The following is a 24,167-nucleotide window of genomic DNA, read 5'->3' as shown; positions in this document are numbered from 1 at the left end:
CGTGTTTGATTGTTTTTATTTTTAGTTTTTTCATCTTTAGTTACAATTTCACAATTACTAATTTTCTTGAATTAAAAATTATTAATTGCTAATTAATCTAATTGATAAAGAGATATGCAAGCGTAATTAGATTTTCTAGCCCTCATCGTATACTATTATTTTATTATTTTTTTAAGTTGTAGCTTGTTTCAATCCATTTGGGGAGGAGGAGCAAATTTGGAGGAAAATATATTATTAGTAAGATTAATTAGATTTTCAAGCCCTCATCGTATACTATTATTTTTTTAAGTTGTAGCTTGTTTCAATCCATTTGGGGAGGAGAAGCAAATTTGGAGGAAAATATATTATTAGTAAGATTAAAAAAATTTAATATTGACAGCTTAAAGTATCATGTTTTCAATGAAACTAAACTTTCAGTGAGAAAATTTTACAAGCAAAATACACTTAATTTCATGACACTTGAGACATTCGTGTAATATGATTCGGAAAACATTATACACTAGAGTTGTTTCTGTAACATCCCCAAAATATGTTAATAGTGGAAATAATTGGAGATAACGAGATTAAATGCCATCCTCAATATAGGCTAACAGTGAAAATAATTGGATATGATGGGATAAATAGATTAAATGCTTTGTATGCTTGTTTTATAAATGCTTTCTATTTGTTTTTCAAATGTTTGCTTCATATTATAAAAGATCATTAGATGTTATTATTGGTCCCTACAAAAATTACTATAGTCCCTATCAAGGTGTGAAATGCTCATTTTGTCCCTCATTTGAATTTCTCCACCCTTTCCTCTACCCCCCTTTCCTCCTCTTCTCTCTTTTCCAACCCTCTCTTCCTCTCCTTCCCTTCCTAGACCCTCACTTCTTCTCCCCTCTCTCCCTCTCTTTCCCCAAGTCACGTCCAACCTTTCTCCCTTGTGTCTTAGGTATTTTTTTCTTGTCATTTTTCCCTATATTTTTTTGGGGGGAAATAGGTAACAGACTCGTGATTCCATTGTTTATTTTGACACAACGGAATCACAATTTCATTACTTATTATTTTGGGGTTTGGAAAACTGCAACGAAATTGTGATTTCATTATGGTTGTGGAAAATAACACAACAAAATCACGATTCTGTTGTGTGTTTCATTAAAAAGCACAACGAAATTGTGATCTCATTGTGTTGTTTTCCACAACCACAACGATTATGTTGTACATTCTGATGAAACACATAATGAAATCATGATTTCGTTGTATGTTTTATTTTTAACATTTTTTATTACTTTTAGACAAATGTAATATTTTTATTGTCTTAGTTAAATATAATTGTTTATTATGATGACCTTTTTTTTAGATGGCTCACAAAAAGCAAACATCATATGTTGTTGGACACGACCCCTTCCATGAAGGCCCATCACAGCAAAGGGAAGATGCTACAGAGAAACATTGCAGAGTACCTACGTTAGGGCGCTAGTACTGTGATGATGAGTGCCGATAGTAGCAGCTAGCAGAGCTAGAGTTGGAGCCAAAGCCATAGCCACAGTCACAACCAACTGTCATTAGGATTATTGGACCTCCAATTGGAGGAGGTGCAATTGATTTGTCCCTTCTTCGGTCATATAGAGACCACTGTGTTAGGCATGTCTGGATTCATCAGGAACGACCAGAGGTGAAGCTTGTGAGCCTCGATGCCCAGGTGTTACTGTACCCTACTGGTCAGGGTTAACAACATGGTATCCTACCGCAAACAAGGGCTTGATAAATGCCTTTTTAGAGAAGTGACACCAGGAGACGTCTTCCTTCCACTTACCTATTGGAGAAATGACTATCACTTTGGATTATGAGTCTTGTCTACTGCACTTGCCTATGACAAGAAGGCCCATTGATTATGTCTCCTCAGTCTTTGATAAAGAGGAGGTGAAGATCCTCCTGATGTGTTATCTAGGAAGTTCGACAAAGACAGAGGCTTTTGCAACGACAAACACAGGTGCCAGAGTGAGCTTGACGTGGTTGGAAGACCTTTACAACCATTATGTTGAGTTAGACTTGTATATTTGAGTTGGGACAACTTATCTCTTGCATTTTATTGCAGTACGATATTTGCCAACAAGTCCTCGACTCGCATCCATGTCTCTTACCTCCAGTACCTTGACAACTTGGATGGTTGCCACGAGTATGCATAGGGAGTAGTTGTACTAACATACCTCTACGACCATCTCTCCTATGTGAGCTAGTATAACAACAAGTAGTATGAAGCTTATATGATATTACTCATGGTAAGTAAATTATTTTAGCATTTTATTTTTTAATTAATGTAATTAATATTTTAATAATATTTTTTTTTTACAGTTATGGGTGTTTGCGCATCTACCCATTGTTGGCTACTCAGAGTTGGAGGATTGTGTTGTGGAGAACTCGGTAGCCACAAGATGAAAACCATTGAGAAGTATCGGAACTGCTCTTCTAGTCAGGGAGAGACTAGATGAGCTACAAATGGATGTTGTCGTGTGATGTCCATATGAGAACCACAAGGATGTTAGGCCTTTCGCACAAAAGTTTTTTTTTCCTCTAGCTTCATCAGATGTAGGATTGGTGTGAAACCTTATCATCCAAAGAGGGTGTTGAGGTAGTTTGGCCATGTCCAGACGATTCCATGCCAACCACTTCCCCATCCTATGTATCAGCTTTGTGATCGAGTGTGGGCAGAGTGACAACAACATATTATTCCTTTTGCCGATGTTGTGCCATTTGGGTGTCCTTAGGCTTGCACCTATGACAAAATGTCTTGGTTTTATAGGATTTTCCATCCCTATGTCATTCCGTCAAAGGAGGGACAACCACTAGGTGGTCCTGTACATTTAGTGTCCATCAGAGTACAGCCACAACCTGGGCATCCACTGACAAACTATGTACCAGGTGAAAATTACTCTTGCCAAGTAATGCAAATTGGATTTTGTATTTTTTTTCCTACACTATCACTAAAAAAATAGTTACTAATTGTAATGTATTCTTTATTGCGGACTTGATTCTAGATAGCGTTAGAAACTATGCAGGGCTTGTTGGACCTTAGAGCTGTGCCAGAGGGCACAAGTCATCATCAACTCATAAAACAAGCTTTGGAATTGGATGCAGCTTAGACGCATAGAGACCCTGGAAGAGGACTAGCAAGGATGGTGGCAGAGGTAGTTGACTTTTTGTATTGTTATCATTATTAGTATATTTTCACGTATTATGCACAATTTTTGTTGTTTTGACATTTTTTTAGTTTATGTTATGGTGGAATTACGTCTTTTTTTCTATTCAACAACTGTTTAAACAACACACGCCTATTAACAACAACTGTTTCTTAAATTGATTCATAAAACAAACATCGACATCAACAACTAAAGAAACATTGATAATGCAAACTTTTGTTTAAAAAAAACAACCATCATATGATTTTTATAAAGTAAGAACATGACTACAAAGATTTATCACACATCGAAGCAATGATCTCATTAACATATCTGGGTTTTATTGGTTTGCACAGCGAGGCAAGGACTTCATCTGGAGATTGACCAAAAGTTGCATTAAATGTATCGAACCTTTGCTACTAAATTCCAAAAAGATGAAAAACATGTTTTCCACATCAACGTTGCATTTAAGCTTCATACATTCATATGCAACACAATCATCAATACATAAACAGGTTGGCGGTAAAAAAGGTCAAGTAAAATTCTATTGCCTCCGATGGTGTCAGTAATTGGTTTTCCTTAAAGCGTCAAGCAACATATCCTCATTTATTCTGAAGACTTTAGAATCACTAGCACATTCAAACAATACCCCTTCAGGTGATGGAATCATGTTGCAATATTCAACGACATGTACACTCTCTATGCTTTCAACAATACGGTGAATATCATGGCAAGAAAAGGAATTGGAACTCTGGGAACAATGGTAACTAGGCTTTTGATCCAAGCAATAGCAATTAGAACTCTAACAAATCCTCTTGGAGTGTCGGGAATGAAAGCAAGAATTCTAATTGGAGTTCAGGGATCCTAGAAATAAAGATTCTAACCAGGGAAAGAAAAGTAAAAATTATAATTTTGGATCTGATGATGCTAATCAAAACACCACTTGGAGAAGCTATAACAATTGGAACACAACAAATGCCTCAAGCGATGATGGTGTAAATGAAGGTTCAAATGAAAATTCTGATGGAATAGGTGCTAGGAACTGGAGAAGTGGTTACTAGGGCAGAGGTGGCTTTAGAGGTAGAGGTTTTCAAGGTAGAGGATAATGTGATGGCTTTGGTATGACAATATAGACTATTTAGAATGCGTCTATATTTAATACAGTTACTATGTGTATAAGAACAAAATAGTGTTCAGTCAATATGTATAAGAAAAAATAGTGTTCAGTCAATAAGTACAGTGTTGCAGTGCTCAATCAATAAAAAAACACAGAATGTATTTTTTTTTCCTTTTTATTCATTTTTTTTAAAAAATATGACATGATCTTGATTTCATTGTTTAAGTTTTTTATCACAATAGAATCATGGGATGCTAAAAAAAAACAACGAAATCTAAAATAACTTAAACAACGGAATCGAGGTTCCATTGTGCTAAGGGGGGTGCCAAAAAAAATAACAATAGAATCGTAGTTTTGTTGTTATATTTCGAGTGGTTAAAAAAAGTACAATAAACTTGTGATTTCATTATATATTATACAAATGAAATCACAATTTTATTGTGATAAGGGGATATGAATTTAGACATTGAATGAAAAAAGCACATTCTCAGAATAAAAAAACTATCCATCCCTTAGTAGGGATCAAAGACAATTTCAATGGGACCATAGCAACTCCAAGACTAACAAGGTTAGAGTTAGAATGGATGAGGACCCATAAGACCTATCAAGGAGCTTAACACTCTGAAAACCCACCCACACCTCTTACTCTCACATTTCAATTTAGTCACACGAAGAAGAGAAAGAGGAAAACTATGAGGAATTTGTAAAAAGAGAAAAAGATTAATTTATTTTTATGTAATTGTTTAATCACAGTTCATTGAATATAATAAGTTTATTAACTTTTAAAATAATTATTTTAAAATAATTCAAATGATAATTTATAATTAAATAATAATATAAAATTATTTTATAGTGTGATTACTTACGCATTAAACTCTTGTAAAAATATGATAAACATATTCTTAATATTATAAAGAACGGATACAGGATGTTCAACAACTACATTCTGCAGCTGCATATCTTTTATCCAAGAGAGAGCTTCTTGGAGAGCCACGGATCTATTTGATGAAAATATAATGATAAAATAATAAAATTTGTTCAAGAGGTACTTGAAATTTGATTAATATCCATAGTGCATCAATTTATTTTTCGTTCTTGATTTCAACAATTTAAAATATATGAAAATGTTTTTAATATTTTACTTAACGTGAAAAAAAAATCACTAACTAATGAACATTGGAAAAAATATCTCTAAAATTTGAAAATTAACAAAATCAAAATAATTTATTACGTAATTACAGGTTAAATTTATTTTTTAAATTAAGTTATGTAAAAAATTACACTAATAAAAAATAATACATCAATTGTTGTACTATTTATTATGATGCCAGTAACCGCACCGTATGCATGCCACTTTATCCTTTTTCATAAATCAATTTGAAATATGACATAGACTGAAGTTACAGCAGAGGGCCCACTTACTCCTCCTTGCATTATTATGTTATTAATTATTAATAATATCCTTGTACTTATTTAAAATTGAATGATTGTTCAATTAGATTTAGTTATGTAAGCGTTAGCTAGCTTATACAACTAAATGAATGGAATACGTAATTACAAAATGAAATTTGTCACTTCGAGCTCGTTGAACGACTAGTTTTATAATTTAAATTAATTTATTTTTCAAATTTATTTGCATACTGTAAATTCTAATATTATTGCGCTGATTTTACTCTTTTATAAAGTTAATGTTAAAATGCAATTAAGCAAATTTAATAATAAATTGTAAATAAAATTACATTGCGATAATAATAATAATAGATTTTTTTTTGTGTGCATTAGAATTATCCTCCGGTTCAACAATTAGAAACTAGTTATTTTGGATGTTGAAGGATTACGAAAGAAAATATAATTTTTTTCCTTACAAAGCCTATGATTTTTATTAATAGAAGCAAATAATGCACAAAAAATAAAGATACTAAAGTAAAAAATCTTATTCTGTTCGTATTAAAAAAAATATTTATTGTGACTTTTTAATTTAATTTACATAAAGGATTAAAGTCATATTCAACACGTTAAGTCATTGGAAATAAATTATAAAAAATAAAATCAGTAGATATAATTATATAAATATAGAAGAAATAAAATATAAAATTTTATTTATAAATTCAATGAATTTTAAAAAATGAAAAAATACTATCTTGAGAAAGAGAATCAAACTTATCTTTGTAAACAGTTTGATGCACTATCTCTCTTCAATATTTTGAGTGAAATGTGATAAAAGGAAAAAGAATTCCCTGTATATGATATAGTTCCTCGCGTGGAGGACCTACTCAACATTCACACGCCAGAAGGTGTCCCTTTTTCTAAATATTTATTCGTTTGGATCCCATAGTAGTTTCGGACTAGGCTCGGTTTCATAAGCACGCGAAGAAAATGTCTATTTTTAATTGAACATTATGGAACTTTAAAAGTAAAACATGGAGCCACGTTGTCTGGAGTCTTTATTAGTTTTTTCTTATTATAATAATAAAGAGTTGAAGACTTTGTCTAGACTCTAGACATTATTAGAACACGAAACTTAAATAAACTAAATGAAAGACCTTAAATTTATGACGATAGACTCTACAAAGGTTAGAGCAAGCAAAAGTAATGTATAGAAAAAGATTGGTGGGCTGAACATCTTTATTATTTTGGGATGGGTTAAAATTGTAAGTGAGGTTCTTATTCACATATGTTATATTGACACGTAATTTTGGTTAGCACTCAGAGTGTGTTTGAATTATCGGTATCGCAACCTAATTTACGTTTTCAAAAATAAGAAAAGACTTATTTTTGGATCTAACGTAAATTCAGGGTCCTACCACTGGTTTTCTAAACATACACTTCGTAGGGATCTTCATATTTGATGTACCAAAGGGTGATGGAGCTTTGAGTTGGACACATCTGTACTCAAGTTAAGCATCCTCAATAATAATTCAAAAAAAATTATCAGAAAGAAAGAAAAGAACAAAGGTTGATGATCTAAAAACTTGCTCATGGACACAGGAAACTAATTAACTTACAAATTTTGTAATATATATATATATATATATATATATATATATATATTATGATGGAGGGCCCACATATTGTGAGCATCATTTCAGAGATGCTTGGTTGGTGCACTAATCTAGTATATTAGTACTCTTCCCTTTTATTATAATGGTTGTAGCAGGTTATTTTTCACATATAAAAAATTACTAAATAAATAAAAGAGGATATCAATTTTATAAAATTAATTAGATGGTCATTAATTTTTTTAATTTTTATTGTTTTTATCATTAGTATTATAAGATATATAAATAAAAAAGAATAATTAATATTACATTTAAAAATTGATATTCAAACATTTGAAATCAAACATTCCTTGCAAATGTACAATCATTTTTTGAATTGAATAATAGGCACTAGTTGGAATGTTATTCATGTTCATTGCTAAAAACAAGCTTCTCAAACTGTCTAATGGCCTTAAGTCGGCAATTCCTAGCCAAATGGCCAAGCTTACCATAATTATAACAGCTAAACTGTCACGATCGAGGAGGGTTTTGTCCATTTTTATTATGATTGTCATTTTTATTGTTGGTGTTCTGCTTTCAATTTTGATATTTCATATTTTTACCTTCATTTTGAGGACAATAGAAGTGGATTTGACAACAAGAAGAACTTTCTCTCTTTGATTTTTTTTCCGGGCTTCCTCTTCTATATTTTATATATACGCAATCGAGTAAACATACTCTCCAATTAGAAATCTTTTATTTTGTGCCTAAGGATGTTCTTAAAATCTTTTCAGCTAGGAGGCAATTTAACAATTATTACAGCCACTTGGAGTTGTTCATCTAAAATCATGTATACCTTCTGAGATTATTTCATGAGCAATTTTCTGTAGTTTGTGAGACTGAACTTCAATAGAGTTATCCGTTGTCTTTTGATACTTGAGGTAGTGATTGACAACATATTTCTTTCATCCAGCCTCTCAAGTGTCATATTTTCCTGGAAAAATATTACATGGATACGAATTGTGCTATTTAAGAGAGGGAGAAAAAGAAAATATAATAAAATTTATGATGTAATAGAAAGAGAAAGAGAAACAAATGAGAAATATCAGAATAGTTTTTAATTAGGTGTTTGTGTATATTATCCATTTTTCTGTGGCTCCTCTCAAACCTCTTGTAATATAATAATCATAAAGATAATCAAATAATCCATTTAAAATAAAATTCTTACATATGAAGTCATTTTCATTCTAGGTTTGCAGTTCCTGTTAGGCATCAGATAATTTTGTGGTAGAACAAGCTTGTTAGCAATGACAAGGAAATTAACTTTGCACGTCGACATGAAGAAGACGCCTTCTGTTTCCATCTCTTGTAAGGCATGCCTTCAAACCGAAATGGCTTGTTGAGATCAACAATAATGGTAACATGCTTAGTAGACATGGCAGAAAATAAAACATCTTAAAATTGTTACTGCAAATACCAAATACAACCAGAGAAATGAGGTTCAGTCTCGAATCTAAAATGGGCACCAGTAAGCAGTCTCATCATTCCCGAGACAAAATAACCCTCCAAAATGGGACAAGACCCTCTTTGCACATAAGAAACTCTAACAAATCAACACTCACAAAGCTAAAAAAAAAGAAGCTCGAGAACTCACAAAAGGGAAAAGAGTAAATTACTCAATCCTTCCTTCATGTTTTCACTTATTACACTCAATATTTCTCTGTTTTGTAATCCTAAAAAAAAAATTCAAATTTATTCCCTTGTATAAAACCAAACACTCTTCCCCTCTACTCACACCCCATGTGTTTTTGCAGAATTGCAGGCCTGATTTTTTTATTGTACATAAATACTAGTTTGTTAAAAGTTTTATTTTGTTAGCAAAGAGGATTTATTCACATGCACCTTTCTCTTATTTTCTTATCTTTTAATCATTCAACTAAGCTTATATCTATGAGTTGCATGTTTGATACTCTTTAATTTTTTTAATTTTTGTTGTCAAATAATTAATTGGTGATGTAATAATAACATTGACCACTCATTTACTTGTTAAATTATCTAAAAGTTTGATGAGATAATCACATGTAAACAAGTTTTATGAATAAAATAACTCATGACTATCTTGTTGTTATTACATGGTTAGTTAACATTTTTATTTGATAATTGAGACTAAAAAATATTATTGGAGGAATATCCAAATCACATATATTTAATAATTTTTTTTCGTAACTATCATAATCAAATAATGAGTTCATGATTTAATCCTACTTAAAATTTATCATCTTCTAAAAATTGATTATGTGAGGATTCAACCTTGATTCTTCCGCTCAAACTCAACTTGTATTAAAACCATTAAATCAAATTGAAAAGTCCTAGTCAGTGCTATTTGATTGATACTAGTACTTAAAAAAACTAAAAGTTATTCTGAACGAAATTAATAAATTTTCTACATCCCAGTGAATTCTTTAATTTCATCTTATAAAAAATAACTTCAAAAAATTAATGGTTGAAAACTCAAAAAAAATACTAGTAATACTTCATTATTATTAATTAATTAAAGTAAGCAGCAGTGTCAGTGTTTACGCCGATTCCAATATTAGGGTTGGTGGGCAGTGCAAAACACAACACAAAGATGTGAGAAAAAAAATGGCTGCTTGTTTTGTCTGCAAGTGATATGTGGCTATCTAACATTCTCACCTCATGCGATGTTCGACACCACTGATTGATTAGTTAGCAGCGAGTGTAACTGAGTCCATGGAACAAGTAGTGGGTTTCTCTTCCCACTTTACCCACACAAAAACCAACATAAACAGACAAAACGCAAGGGCAAAAAGGTAAAACAAAAACTCCCTCCTTCATCTAAAAGCATCGCCACACACAAACACACTCACTGGTGCTACCCACACAACACAATGGCGGCCACCGCTTCCAGAACCACCCGATTCTCTTCTTCCTCTTCACACCCCACCTTCCCCAAACGCATTACTAGATCCACCCTCCCTCTCTCTCATCAAACCCTCACCAAACCCAACCACGCTCTCAAAATCAAATGTTCCATCTCCAAACCCCCCACGGCGGCGCCCGTCACCAAGGAAGCGCCGACCACGGAGCCCTTCGTGTCACGGTTCGCCTCCGGCGAACCTCGCAAGGGCGCGGACATCCTTGTGGAGGCGCTGGAGAGGCAGGGCGTGACGACGGTGTTCGCGTACCCCGGCGGTGCGTCGATGGAGATCCACCAGGCGCTCACGCGCTCCGCCGCCATCCGCAACGTGCTCCCGCGCCACGAGCAGGGCGGCGTCTTCGCCGCCGAAGGCTACGCGCGTTCCTCCGGCCTCCCCGGCGTCTGCATTGCCACCTCCGGCCCCGGCGCCACCAACCTCGTGAGCGGCCTCGCCGACGCTTTAATGGACAGCGTCCCAGTCGTCGCCATCACCGGCCAGGTCCCCCGCCGGATGATCGGCACCGACGCCTTCCAAGAAACCCCGATCGTGGAGGTGAGCAGATCCATCACGAAGCACAACTACCTCATCCTCGACGTCGACGACATCCCCCGCGTCGTCGCCGAGGCTTTCTTCGTCGCCACCTCCGGCCGCCCCGGTCCGGTCCTCATCGACATTCCCAAAGACGTTCAGCAGCAACTCGCCGTGCCTAATTGGGACGAGCCCGTTAACCTCCCCGGTTACCTCGCCAGGCTGCCCAGGCCCCCCGCCGAGGCCCAATTGGAACACATTGTCAGACTCATCATGGAGGCCCAAAAGCCCGTTCTCTACGTCGGCGGTGGCAGTTTGAATTCCAGTGCTGAATTGAGGCGCTTTGTTGAACTCACTGGTATTCCCGTTGCTAGCACTTTAATGGGTCTTGGAACTTTTCCTATTGGTGATGAATATTCCCTTCAGATGCTGGGTATGCATGGTACTGTTTATGCTAACTATGCTGTTGACAATAGTGATTTGTTGCTTGCCTTTGGGGTAAGGTTTGATGACCGTGTTACTGGGAAGCTTGAGGCTTTTGCTAGTAGGGCTAAGATTGTTCACATTGATATTGATTCTGCCGAGATTGGGAAGAACAAGCAGGCGCACGTGTCGGTTTGCGCGGATTTGAAGTTGGCCTTGAAGGGAATTAATATGATTTTGGAGGAGAAAGGAGTGGAGGGTAAGTTTGATCTTGGAGGTTGGAGAGAAGAGATTAATGTGCAGAAACACAAGTTTCCATTGGGTTACAAGACATTCCAGGACGCGATTTCTCCGCAGCATGCTATCGAGGTTCTTGATGAGTTGACTAATGGAGATGCTATTGTTAGTACTGGGGTTGGGCAGCATCAAATGTGGGCTGCACAATTTTACAAGTACAAGAGACCGAGGCAGTGGTTGACCTCAGGGGGTCTTGGAGCCATGGGTTTTGGATTGCCTGCGGCTATTGGTGCTGCTGTTGCTAACCCTGGCGCTGTTGTGGTTGACATTGATGGGGATGGTAGTTTCATCATGAATGTTCAGGAGTTGGCCACTATAAGAGTGGAGAATCTCCCAGTTAAGATATTGTTGTTGAACAATCAGCATTTGGGTATGGTGGTTCAGTGGGAGGATAGGTTCTACAAGTCCAATAGAGCTCACACCTATCTTGGAGATCCGTCTAGCGAGAGCGACATATTCCCAAACATGCTCAAGTTTGCTGATGCTTGTGGGATACCGGCAGCGCGAGTGACGAAGAAGGAAGAGCTTAGAGCGGCAATTCAGAGAATGTTGGACACCCCTGGCCCCTACCTTCTTGATGTCATTGTGCCCCATCAGGAGCATGTGTTGCCGATGATTCCCAGTAATGGATCCTTCAAGGATGTGATAACTGAGGGTGATGGTAGAACGAGGTACTGATTGCCTAGACCAAATGTTCCTTGATGCTTGTTTTGTACAATATATATAAGATAATGCTGTCCTAGTTGCAGGATTTGGCCTGTGGTGAGCATCATAGTCTGTAGTAGTTTTGGTAGCAAGACATTTTATTTTCCTTTTATTTAACTTACTACATGCAGTAGCATCTATCTATCTCTGTAGTCTGATATCTCCTGTTGTCTGTATTGTGCCGTTGGATTTTTTGCTGTAGTGAGACTGAAAATGATGTGCTAGTAATAATATTTCTGTTAGAAATCTAAGTAGAGAATCTGTTGAAGAAGTCAAAAGCTAATGGAATCAGGTTACATATTCAATGTTTTTCTTTTTTTAGCGGTTGGTAGACGTGTAGATTCAACTTCTCTTGGAGCTCACCTAGGCAATCAGTAAAATGCATATTCCTTTTTTAACTTGCCATTTATTTACTTTTAGTGGAAATTGTGACCAATTTGTTCATGTAGAACGGATTTGGACCATTGCGTCCACAAAACGTCTCTTTTGCTCGATCTTCACAAAGCGATACCGAAATCCAGAGATAGTTTTCAAAAGTCAGAAATGGCAAAGTTATAAATAGTAAAACAGAATAGATGCTGTAATCGACTTCAATAACAAGTGGCATCACGTTTCTAGTTCTAGATAATTCCATGCTGCAAATGGCAACGTAGTTTTTTTTTTTTTAATAATGTTCACAATTAAATTATAGGTTCTTAATTCAACGCATTCACTAATAAATGCATTTATCATATTTTCAGTAAATTACCTACTATAATTTATTTGTCATTAATTTTAGGGTTTGCATTAAGTTTATAGTTATTTATGAATATAAGTGTATTCTGTTTTCAAACAAATTAAGAAAGGCCGAGTAACTTACCATTTAAAGGGATATACTCTGTTTTCAACAGCTCTTGCTCCTTATGGTGGAAGTGAGGGCATTATTACAAAAAAGTGAACTAACAACACAATCATTTGGGGAAAACTAGATCAAAGGATATGGAGATCAAGAGCAAACAAGATGACCCAATCACACACACAAACACAAGAATGCTTACCATCTAAAAAAAAGAAGCCCTTTTCAGTAGCTATTTATCGTGTGGTCCTTACGTTGTTAAAGTTCTTCAAAACTTAAGAAGTAAAAATTAATTAAAGTTATCCATATGGTACGAGGGTCAAAGATTTACTTGCCATGTTAGCTTCCAATGCTCTGCCCACCATCTTGCCTCTTTGAGTCTTCAATGTTAAACGATATTTTCGCCTGCCAGATTCTCAAAGAACCAAGCTGAATGAAATGACTGATAAATGTATTTTTGTTTGCAACCAAAACTAACATTATAATTATTTTCAATGTTAAAAGAAAGTCAGAGGTAAAGAAGCACTTTAAATGATTGAGCACAAGTAATTAATGTGTTGAAGTTAAAGTTAAATTGTTTAGGTAATATCTGAGTTTGATCCTTGACAGAAATAATATTTTAGTAGACTTTATTTATCTTTCATCGAACTCCAGATTAATTTTTTTTCCTGTTGAATCGGAGAATTAAGAAAAAAAAACACTTTGAGCATGAGATGAAGATAAAAGTTTAGATATTGAATCTATTGCGTTTCTTTTTTTGACATTTTCTTTAACTCATCGTGGCAATCATGATGAGCACGGTTTTAAGGTATATCCGCTGTTTACTTCTGAATTACTGTCCATGATTTTAAGAAATTTATGCTTATGTAGTCTTAACAGAACAAAACAAATCTTATAGTAACGAGGGAAGGACAAAAAGAACCTTTTGACCTTTGTACTGCAGACAGCTTGCTAACGTGACTGGACATGCTTTATTCCAACAACTTAATGGTAACATGTCTTGGTCTACACGTCCCTAAACATAGATGTTACCAAATGCCAGCACAGAATTTCGTTACACCACTCGGCTAGCTAAAATTTGCACGCAAGACCACTTGCATTTGTAATTTTGTATCTTGCTAGATAAAATATAAATGGCCTGGGTTTGCAAACGGGACAGATTCTAGTTCTTGGAACCTAAAGGCTTGATGACTAAGCATACCAAAAAAGGATAAGAGAGTTTTGTGGCCAAGGCAATAAGGGGACACATGCATGTGTTACTCTCCCAATTGAAATCAGAAGTTAAAGTAAGATATAAAATTTTTCAAAACCAATTTGATTAATATGGAAAAAATGGGTTTGGCAAAAATAACTTACCAAACTAAGATAATTAATTATATAACTTAAAAATTACAAACACACCAGATGATTAGCAATGCATAATGTGTTCCAACCAGTAATAAGTGGCCTTACATATGCATGTCTTAATTTATTCAATCTACAAAGTACGCCAGGAAAATTCATGGCTTCTTAGAGTCCATGATATCAAATTTGTTAAGGACAAAACTCAGATGCAGTTTATTAAGTACTTATGATAGTGTTCTCCAATCAGAATTGGCGGTTCGCCTCAGTAGTTCACATAATAAAAGTTTACATTAAAGATTGACACAAGTTACCTAGGTGAAATTCCAATTCTGATAGGAGAAAAAACACCTAAGGATCTGCATGGAAATTTTGTACATTTGCTAATTGCTCTAAAATCATAAGGATTTCTTTCTCACTCATTCAACTGCCTGAGATGAAGTAGCTGAGACCTCAAAGGATTTCTTTCTCACTAAGAGGCAAGTGACTCTTGAAGGATTGGAATGAGTGTTTTCAAGATTACATATCACAAAATCCGGGCGGTGGAGCGCAAGAAGATGTAGCCGATCCTTTCCCACTACCAAGGCAGATGCATCAAGTAGAACATGCCAGTTGTTCCTATGAGCCTCAGAAATCCAATGCATTGTTCCATTTGCATCAACCGGATAGGAAAACAAGCCCTTTGAGCTGATCTTACACCTCCTCCTGAAGTTCTGGCTCAGCTGAGACCCGCTGATCCTCAAATCCAGCCATGTCTTGGGTGCTGAGATCACCTTGGACTCCTTAAAAGAAGCAAACTCCCTGATGTAGTCTTCTTCCTGATCAAGAATGGTCATGTAGTAGTTTCCCTTAACAAAAGGGTAACTTTCTCCCACCAACATCATGGCATCCTTGTAGCTTGGAGTGAAGAGAACAAGGTACTCTTCATCTGGCAAACCATAATGATTCAAAATCTTATTGCGAGCTTGGATTTCTGGGATAGAGATGAAACTTCCAAGGAATGAGGATTTCTTGTTGAGAATGTCTAGTAATCTTGATGGCTCCAACTGGATCTTGGCCCTATCCATTTCAGGGAGATTATTACTGCCAAAAAAATATGTAGAAGACTCTCTTGGTGACTTTCCCCTATCATCTATCATGGATTCTGAAGGCTCCTCATAGATGATAAAGCTAGACAAGTTTATCCCATTTCCATCTCCTTTCATGAGGCCTGAATATTCTGGATACTTTGCAAGGACATATTGTTCAACGTATTCCATTTCTTTTGGTGTGATTGGACCTGACCATCTAATGTCAAGATCCGCAATAGTTGATATGGCTTCAGCTATGATGTGAGCAGGAATCAACGTATGTCGTTTCTGTTTTGGTGTCAATTTAGACCATTTTTCAGCTTCAGTGGAACATAACATACAATAAAACATCTACTAAGAAAGAAGAAAAAGTGGGAATATGACGATTACCTTTATAACCATGCTGTTTGATTTGCAGCTCTCAGTTATTAATTTGTGTGTTGAGCCTTCCTGAGTGTCCTTGACTTCATTTTCTATCATCTCCTGATATGTTGCCTGACATAGGTGTTGTAGAATTCAGAATTTCTGAAGTTTAAGCAGTTGAAATACTACTCGTAAAATTACAAATAAAACAGAGTTGAATATAGCTTTGAATTGTGACCACTTTACCTCAGATCCTCCTGAAATTTCATGCTCCTGCCTGTTAGTCCCCATAATAATATTTGTCTTCACCACTTATAGAAACATAAGATAGTTTTGTTTTTCAGAAAATCTTAGATATATGGCAAACAACAACAACAAAGGGAAAATAGAGAAGCCTACATGTGTAGAAGTCCTATGGAAAGATCCTCTAGTAGAAGTTGGTTCTGAGAGATTAAGGGTGAAACCAAACCAATCTAGTGAACTAGGGTGATTAAGATGAGGGTATTATCATGGACTAAAAAGAAGCCACATGAAAAATGAATGAAGTATGAAAGGAAAGGATGAAGAAAGGACGCAGGTTTGAAAACAAGAGTTGACCTAGCCAAACTCGCAAAGATGACATTTCTTGTTGAAGCTGTGAATCTTATTAGGACAAAGAAATTAAGAAATCAAATAAAGTAAGATGATTACGCCGAGAAAGACATTAGCAATGCTTTAAAATAGGAGGTGATGATGATGATGAAAGGGGTGAAATGTTTGTCTTGCCTTAACCATGGTTTGCTTGCGCAATATTCTCCAGAGTTATTCGCTTGTACCTAGTATTATTGGTTTCAAAATTCAAAAAATGAACCTTAATTAAAATCTGAACCTGGGTTTTATTGTTAATTAAACTCTATTAATTGAACTAGAGAACACGTTAGGAGAAGATTTTTTGAGGTGCAGCTTTCGAATGGCTACAAACATCACCATATTTGTTAATTGTTAATGTAACGTCACTCTGGGAATTTTATATTCTTAATGGAAAACGACCATTGGAGAACCTTGATGAAATGTCAACAGAGCCGTGGGCATCTTTTTTTTTAAAAAAAAAATAATCTTAGCATAATTTCAGAACGAAATTTCAATGTTTTCAAATCGCTCGGTGATTTTGTTTGAGAAAAAGGGTTGTTTATAAAGTAAAAAGTTTTATTTAGCCATACAATCATAATTCACCATGATAAATTTATAAATTTATTAATTTTTATCGTTAGCTAAAATAATTCAAACTATAATTTATAATCAAATGAAAATATAAAAATGCATGCGACAATACATACACGTTAAACTCCTTTTAGTTATATTAGTTACTTGAAAAGGCTTTTTTTTATAGTTTTAACCGCTGCATTTAGAGGTATTACTAGATGAGATCCCCCAACTCAAAACCTGAAGAAAATTTACTGTAATTGAAATTTAGTTAGGTGAAACCTAGATTCATTATGAAATCAACTTCAACAGAGAACTGATTCAAATTTAAGAGATGAAATTTAGCAATACAATCATCATGTGCACCCTTGTTAGCAGGAATTAATACTCGAGAAATTGTGACACTCGTTGCATATATGCTAGCTAATAGCATACAGATCGTTGGGAGTAATTCAGTGGATTGCTTAACAAAAAAGTATTATTTTGATGTGTCATATGAGAGTTGTTTAACTTTGTAATAAATATAGAAGGGAGAAAGAGAAAAAGATAATTTTTTTTTTAGTTTAGCAACTTGTTAATAGAAACAATTATTAGAGAGAAAATTAATTGAGTTACTTAACATTAAAATGACATTGGAGATACTCTAATGATAACAAAATCTTTTATTCTATTTTTTTATCTGAAAAAATAAAAAAATAATATTAAAATATTTACAATAACTAAAATATTATACTCAACCACTTGAGGTTCACAATCTTTTACTCGTATGAAATAGGAAAACTTTACATTAGAAAATAAAATTCTTGGTGTCACTGGTAGGTGGTATTCTAGAATCGTTAGATGCAAATAAAACCAAATTTGGGCAATAATAAGCACCATGATTTCGTACATGCATGTAACCAACTATTTAATAAATGGGGAAAGATTTTATTGAAAATGGAAGGGAAATTTCTTAATTGTATTTCCCATCTGTCACGCTACATGTTGCGCATACAATTGATAAGGACGAAAATATTAAGTTAATGTTAGGATCTTATGAGGGATTTGACCTTTATTTGGTTCCCTACTGTAGAAAGCACCAATGAGTCTTTCAAAACTCATTAAACAAAGACATCAACCAATACAATATAAATCAATCTTTATTTATAGAGAAGAAGAGGGCATTATACCGTTTAGAGATGCCTTCAAAAGAATATTAGATATGGACAAGGACAAGGGGGTCACAATTTAAAGCGTTTAATACTAGTATAATATAACTAAAACATTAACCTAAAACTTACGAGGATGAGTATTAAGTAATGGAATGGCGTGGCTAGTGGGAATTGTTGAATTTCCAGACGGATATGACTTGAATGCTTCAGTAGGTAATTACCCAATAAGTTTGGAATTGGCAGGGTTAACTTTGAATAATTAAAATCTATTTTGTATATATAAGATTCAGTTTTGTATATTTATTTATCATATGTTGCCATACGTGTTGACATGATGTTTTTTTAAAGTCTAATCAGATGTCAAAGTTTATCTAAAGATTTTTTTATTTAAAAAACATTTTAAATATGTTAATGAATTTTTTCATAAGGCAATGAGTGAATATTAAATAAATCAATAAGTATATAATTTCAAAAATATTACAGTAATAATAATAATTTTAATTATGTTGTAGAACTTTCTAAATATGATGATGCTTTTATTTAATCTTTCATTTTTAAGTTATAACTCAGTTTTTCATTGTAATTTCAAGAACTAAATTAATTGATCATTTATAATACTAGTAATTGGTCACAATAATAGTGGACCGAAACGGTAAACAAATTTTCCTACAATTTTAGGAATTCATAGTCATCGTTATAGGTAAAAAAAAAAAAAATCACCTATGTTAATAAAAAAACATTTATAAAAAAATTTACAATCACTCACTTTGTTCCATCAATTAAATAAAACCCTTGATACCATTATAAAAAAACTTTACTTAACCACTACCTTCAATTCGTTTGAGAGTTAATCTTACAATCATGTCTAGGAAAATACCCTACCAAAGAGAAGAAAAAACCTTAGCTTAACTAATTTGATAAATAAGCTTAGATTAGACTAGCATGTCATGTCATATACAAGTCAAACATGTACAATGTATATTTTATTACATTTTATTATTGATTGAAATTATTAAAAATCATAAATTTGTGTGTATCTAGTCTTATATTTAACAAGTGTTTCTTTTATTTTATAGTTTTTAATTAATTTTAATCAGTAATATAGTGTAGGTTTATATATATATATATATATATATATATATATATATATAAAAGATAAAATTCATTTACATCAAAGTTTAAAATTAATGTTTTACATCAAGTGTAATCTAGTTTCTCTTTTTTATTTCACAAAATGAGCGAAAATAAATATAAGAATTACACAAAGACTATACGAGAAAGAGGAATATTGCAAAGTATATTTTACATGACGCCTCCAAAGTCTTTAAGCTTGAGCTGTTGAGAACAAGGGCATTATCATAATAAAATGAAAATTCAACGACATTATTAAGTTTTGATCTAGATAACATTAACAATATCATAAAAAAATATTATTCAGTGTCATCATTAATGATTTTGATCAATTATTTTAATTAAAAATAACAAAATCATATCTTGTGACTTGCTAATTATTTTTTTTTAATTTTTTAAGTGAATTAATTTCAAATTTTAGATTATTTAAAGTAAATTACTGAGATTTTGTGTAAAACATTAATTTTACATTGAGTATGTTATCCTCAATGTTTTTTTACACCCAATATGTTATTTGATATATAGTAAGCGAGAAATAAAAAAACGAATAAAAATATATGTACAATTAAAAGAGATAAAAAAAACAGAATATTAATTAGAAGTTTAAAAATTTGGAATCGATGTTAAATATCATTACTCTTTTTATTTTTCTATATATTTTTTTATAACAACATATCACTTGTTATATATTTATATTTTTCTCTAATCTAGTTTATTCTCTCTGGGTGACTATTGTACACAAAACATTATTCAATGAAAAATCTGATATCAGAAAACAGAAAAGTAAAACCAATCATCAATTATTGCTCTCATTGCTCATCATCAACCAAAAAAAGGCACACCAATAATATATGAAATGATACTTACGTGGATTGAAGTTTGAAAAAGACATAATAACCTCCCACAAACCTTCTTCAAGCTTACTCAAACACCAAACAAGCACCAAAGAGAAATTTTGACAAAGAACCAATCTTCAAGATCCATGTCAGCACTCCAGAAAAGAATTTTTTTTAAAAAAAAGGAAGAACTCAGACGAACACATGCAATATTATTTCTTCTGCAGCTCAACAGTTAGGTAACAAGCAACAGCTGAAAGAAAAGAAAGGTAACACCTGAAACAAAAAAGTTAAAGCATCCCTTCCTTCCTACTTAACAAGGTGCACCCACAGCAACTATTAAAAGCATATAATGTAACATTGAAACTTATAATAATCAAAAAGAGTTGGGGGAAAAAGAAAAGAGCAAAGATGGCTCCTGATGTAATTCAATTTCATCCTACCTTAGCACCTCTTCAATTTTCTCCCCTACTTACACTAAAACAACGTTCTAGCCAAAGAGATCACCAAGGAATGAACCTCACAAACAAAAAGAAACTCGTCCCCATCCTTCTTTTGATCCTTTCAATCATATCAATACTTATGCTTCTCAGCCTCATTCTCCGCTCTTCATCATCTGCTATGTCTCCACCTAGTTCTCCACTTTTTTCTACTCACAACAAAAGCTGCATCACATGCACCTGAGTCCTCAAAGCACCCCAATTCCACCCTAACTGAAAAAGAGTTCAAAGTTCTCTCAAACCTTGTTGCTCTTAAATCCCCATGCAACCTCCTCATATTTGGCTTCCAACCACAGTACCTTACCCTCTCCTCAATGAATGCACCTGGAAGCACCATCTTTCTTTATGATCATGATGACATGATAGCCAAGGTAGCAACAAACTCCAACAACACTCAAACATACCAGCTTGGGTATAATGTGCCATCTAAAAAGGCTTTTAATCTTCTCAAACATGCAAGGCAGAACCAAGCTTGTGCACCAAGTTACCCAACACAGCTGCTTCAGAAATCGAAATGCAAGTTTGCATTGAGAAATTTACCTTCTGAAGTGTATGAAAAGAAGTGGGATATCATTGTGGTAGATGGACCCAAAGGGGATTCTCCAGAGTCGCCGGGTAGGATGGATTCTATATACACTGCTAGTGTTCTAGCTAGAGCTGGGAATGTTTCTGACGTAGTTGTGCATGATATAGATCGTATGATAGAGAAATGGTTCTCCTGGGAGTTTCTCTGCCATGAGAATTTATTGAGTTCTAAAGGGAAATTGTGGCACTTCAGGATCAGTGGTCACTCCAATTCAACAACGTTCTGCACTACCTGAAGTCCTGTATAGATAGTATTACACTATTACTATATAGAGCAACATCATTATGGTTAGTAAAGTAGTAATTTTCACACAAACTAGTATATATCATTGTACAACTGTAGTTTAAATGCTGTTAATTCTGCATTAGCGACTGCACAGCATCAAATTGGTTTAAAGAATAACTGCCACATGGATACTGATATTATTCCCGTACAAATTATATATATATAGTCGAAATTTATTAACTTCCCCCTAAATTGAAAAACTCAGTTACATATCACGTAAAAATTGACCCAAATTATCAACATGAGGTGATTCTCGACACATAATAATTTTGGCATAAAGCCACCCTAGAGATGATGGGCAATAAACTGAGGAAGAGATTGAGTCGTAAACAACTAAACATCCGGACATCGTGGTAAATCCCACAAAAATGCATTTGGAATCAAAAAATAAAAGCAAGTTAGACCAACTCAGCCATCTCAACAGATGGAAAGTACATTTCTTGATTAACTATATATATAACATAACTAGCAATACGGTCTGGATACATTCCTTTAAACATAATCAATTAAATTAAAAATAATACATCCAATAGATGTGAATGAAACAATTATACATTTTTCTAAAACAATTAACAGGAGTTAACATAATAAATGAGGGGGTGTTTGTGTATATTTTTAAAATAATGAAGGGAGTTAGTGTAAGAGTGGATAAAAATATAAAGTTTTTTTTTATGACCATATTAATGGTACGAAAGTAATCCTTAAAGAAAGAGTGACTAATCTTTATTAGGGATTCTGAGCGCACAAAAGGTGGATGTTCTTCTCTCAATATAATTTACTTCGTATCCAAAGGTCGATCAGGATTCAAACTCCATATCACTTGATAAAAGAAAACAAGTCGCTAGTATTTATATCAACCGTTGTTGGTTGGTCATAAAATCTCATAAATAATTAATATATACATCAAAAAGAAATAATTAGTATAATTAAGTCTTAAAGATATTATTTATGGTCAAATGAATTATTTGATCTTTTATTTTTTTTTGTTTAATTTGGTATTTTATCTTTTAAAATTTTTAATTTTGTTCTTTATCTTATTTTTCTTTTTTATTCAATTTAATTCTTTATCTTTTTAAAAAAATATTTTGATCATTTATCTTATTTTTTGTTCAGTTTAATCCTTCAATTCATTTAAAATTAACATCATTAAGAATGAGTTTTTTTGTTAAAAGTGAAGTAGAGAAGAAGGGAAGAAAATTGAACCCAAAAAATTTTATTTTTAAATGATTAACCACAATAATTTTAAATAGACTAAAGAATCAAATTAAAAAAAAAAGATAAAGAATTAAATTGAATCAACAAAATAAGATAAAAAATCAAATAAACTTTTTTTAAAAAAAATAAAGGACTTAACTGGAAAAAAAAAAAGATAAAGAACTAAATTGAAATTTAAAAAAAATAAAAGATTAAACTGAACCAGAAAATAAGATAAAAAATCAAATAATTCATGTAATCATTATTTATTATAAGATTTCTAATATCCTTGATCTAAAATTGGACCGGTCAATACATTTATTTAAGGTTTAATAATTTAATCATGAACGAATTAATAATAATAATAAAGAGATCATTATATAAGTTTTTTAGCTAGTCTTTGGGTATGTAATAAATTTTGTTGGAGTCAAAACAGAACTGGACCTTTTATTGGTACTTGCAAAAATATCTGCAAGCCGAAAAGGTAATTACATGCATATTGAGACCGGTACAATGACTGATGTTTACTCCCTAAATTATATGTTTTTTTAATTTAATGAAAAATATATTATTTTACTTATTTAATTAGAGTTGTTTTTTTTATCTTGTATTGGTATTAGTGGACCAAACAATATATAGACTTGGATGATAAGTATTTGTAAAAACATAGAGAAGTTGATTATAATGATAAAGTCAAATATTCTATCATTTTGTGTGTGTTTTTTTAATTTATAACATATAATTATAAGCTAATTAATTTCAATATATTTTTTTTTACATGTCTTAAGACTATTATTATTATATGATGTTCAAATTTAATTAAAGTTTTTATTAAGTGATTAGAATATTAACTTAAAAAATTATCATATATTGATCAGGATCATGGAAAAGATACATTATATTAATTATTTGGAATAAGTAATAAGCATCTTAATTTTAAAACCAAATATATTTTATTTTCTATTGAGAAGACAATTGGATTAAATAGGTCTTTTTTTCAATTGAGAAGACATGGCACCACCACAAACATTAGTTTGTTAGAATGTAGAAATTTTGTTATTAGAAAAGATTAAATTCATGAACTTTTTCCTTTTTCTTTTTTTTAACCATTTAATCAACCTTATATCTCTTTCATTTGAGTCCTTATCAAGTGATTTCTTTACTTAGGATAATTAACATTTGTTTTGAAATCGAATGCAGGGATAGAAGTAAAGAAAAGAAGGATATTAATATTGTGATGTGGTATGTAGTGGGAATCCACCATGTTCCGTGCCAGGAGGATTTTCCAATAATGCCCTTGTTGAGCACCGGGTTTGAATTGAGGCCAACAAATTTCTGTGAGAGAAATCCAGTCCTTAAGACCCTTTCTCCAGACATTGGTGTATGGCCATAGATGGGTTAAGCCTTGGTGTTAAGTCTATTATGAGAAAATAGTAAATTTGTAGGTCCTTCTTGTAATAAAAAATAACAATGAATTTCAAATAAATGAGTACTTTATTAATTTCATTATATTTTCCTACTCCTCTGTTGATATTCTTTTATTCG

The 24,167-nt window shown here is 33.2% G+C and overlaps 3 protein-coding genes across 3 annotated transcripts; 2 read left to right on the top strand and 1 right to left on the bottom strand.

Moving 5' to 3' along the window:
* The first annotated feature begins 9,903 nt into the window (after positions 1–9,903).
* Positions 9,904–12,453, top strand: LOC114409949 (acetolactate synthase 1, chloroplastic-like). The gene has a single exon (XM_028373639.1). The coding sequence runs from the start codon at positions 10,166–10,168 to the stop codon at positions 12,119–12,121; it is 1,956 nt and encodes a 651-aa protein (XP_028229440.1). The 5' UTR covers positions 9,904–10,165; the 3' UTR covers positions 12,122–12,453.
* A 1,935-nt stretch (positions 12,454–14,388) lies between these two features.
* Positions 14,389–16,679, bottom strand: LOC114409948. The gene is made up of 4 exons (XM_028373638.1): positions 16,157–16,679; positions 16,004–16,068; positions 15,785–15,889; positions 14,389–15,682 (listed from the first exon to the last, which is right to left on the bottom strand). Exons 2-4 carry the CDS (start codon positions 16,046–16,048, stop codon positions 14,744–14,746), a joined length of 1,089 nt encoding a protein of 362 aa, XP_028229439.1. The 5' UTR covers positions 16,049–16,068; positions 16,157–16,679; the 3' UTR covers positions 14,389–14,743.
* A 1,563-nt stretch (positions 16,680–18,242) lies between these two features.
* On the top strand, positions 18,243–21,378 carry LOC114410885 (glucuronoxylan 4-O-methyltransferase 2-like). Its single transcript, XM_028374794.1, has 2 exons — positions 18,243–18,303; positions 20,651–21,378. Exons 1-2 carry the CDS (start codon positions 18,243–18,245, stop codon positions 21,376–21,378), a joined length of 789 nt encoding a protein of 262 aa, XP_028230595.1.
* The last annotated feature ends 2,789 nt before the right edge of the window (positions 21,379–24,167 follow it).

This window comes from Glycine soja, chromosome 4 (assembly GCF_004193775.1).
Source record: "Glycine soja cultivar W05 chromosome 4, ASM419377v2, whole genome shotgun sequence".
Lineage (NCBI taxonomy): Eukaryota > Viridiplantae > Streptophyta > Magnoliopsida > Fabales > Fabaceae > Glycine > Glycine soja.
This window is presented reverse-complemented; position numbering and strand designations above follow the sequence as displayed.

What these genes read in the sequence shown, in the direction of transcription:
- LOC114409949 (XM_028373639.1), top strand. Translation starts at nt 10,166, where the DNA reads ATGGCGGCCACCGCTTCCAGAACCACCCGATTCTCTTCTTCCTCTTCA.
- LOC114409948 (XM_028373638.1), bottom strand. Translation starts at nt 16,048, where the DNA reads ATGGGGACTAACAGGCAGGAGCATGAAATTTCAGGAGGATCTGAG. An exon ending in AAATTTCAGGAGGATCTGAG is followed by an intron (nt 15,890 to 16,003) that starts GTAAAGTGGTCA and finishes CACCTATGTCAG; the next exon opens with GCAACATATCAGGAGATGAT. An exon ending in CAAACAGCATGGTTATAAAG is followed by an intron (nt 15,683 to 15,784) that starts GTAATCGTCATA and finishes ACACCAAAACAG; the next exon opens with AAACGACATACGTTGATTCC.
- LOC114410885 (XM_028374794.1), top strand. Translation starts at nt 18,243, where the DNA reads ATGGCGTGGCTAGTGGGAATTGTTGAATTTCCAGACGGATATGACTTG. An exon ending in TGACTTGAATGCTTCAGTAG is followed by an intron (nt 18,304 to 20,650) that starts GTAATTACCCAA and finishes TATGCTTCTCAG; the next exon opens with CCTCATTCTCCGCTCTTCAT.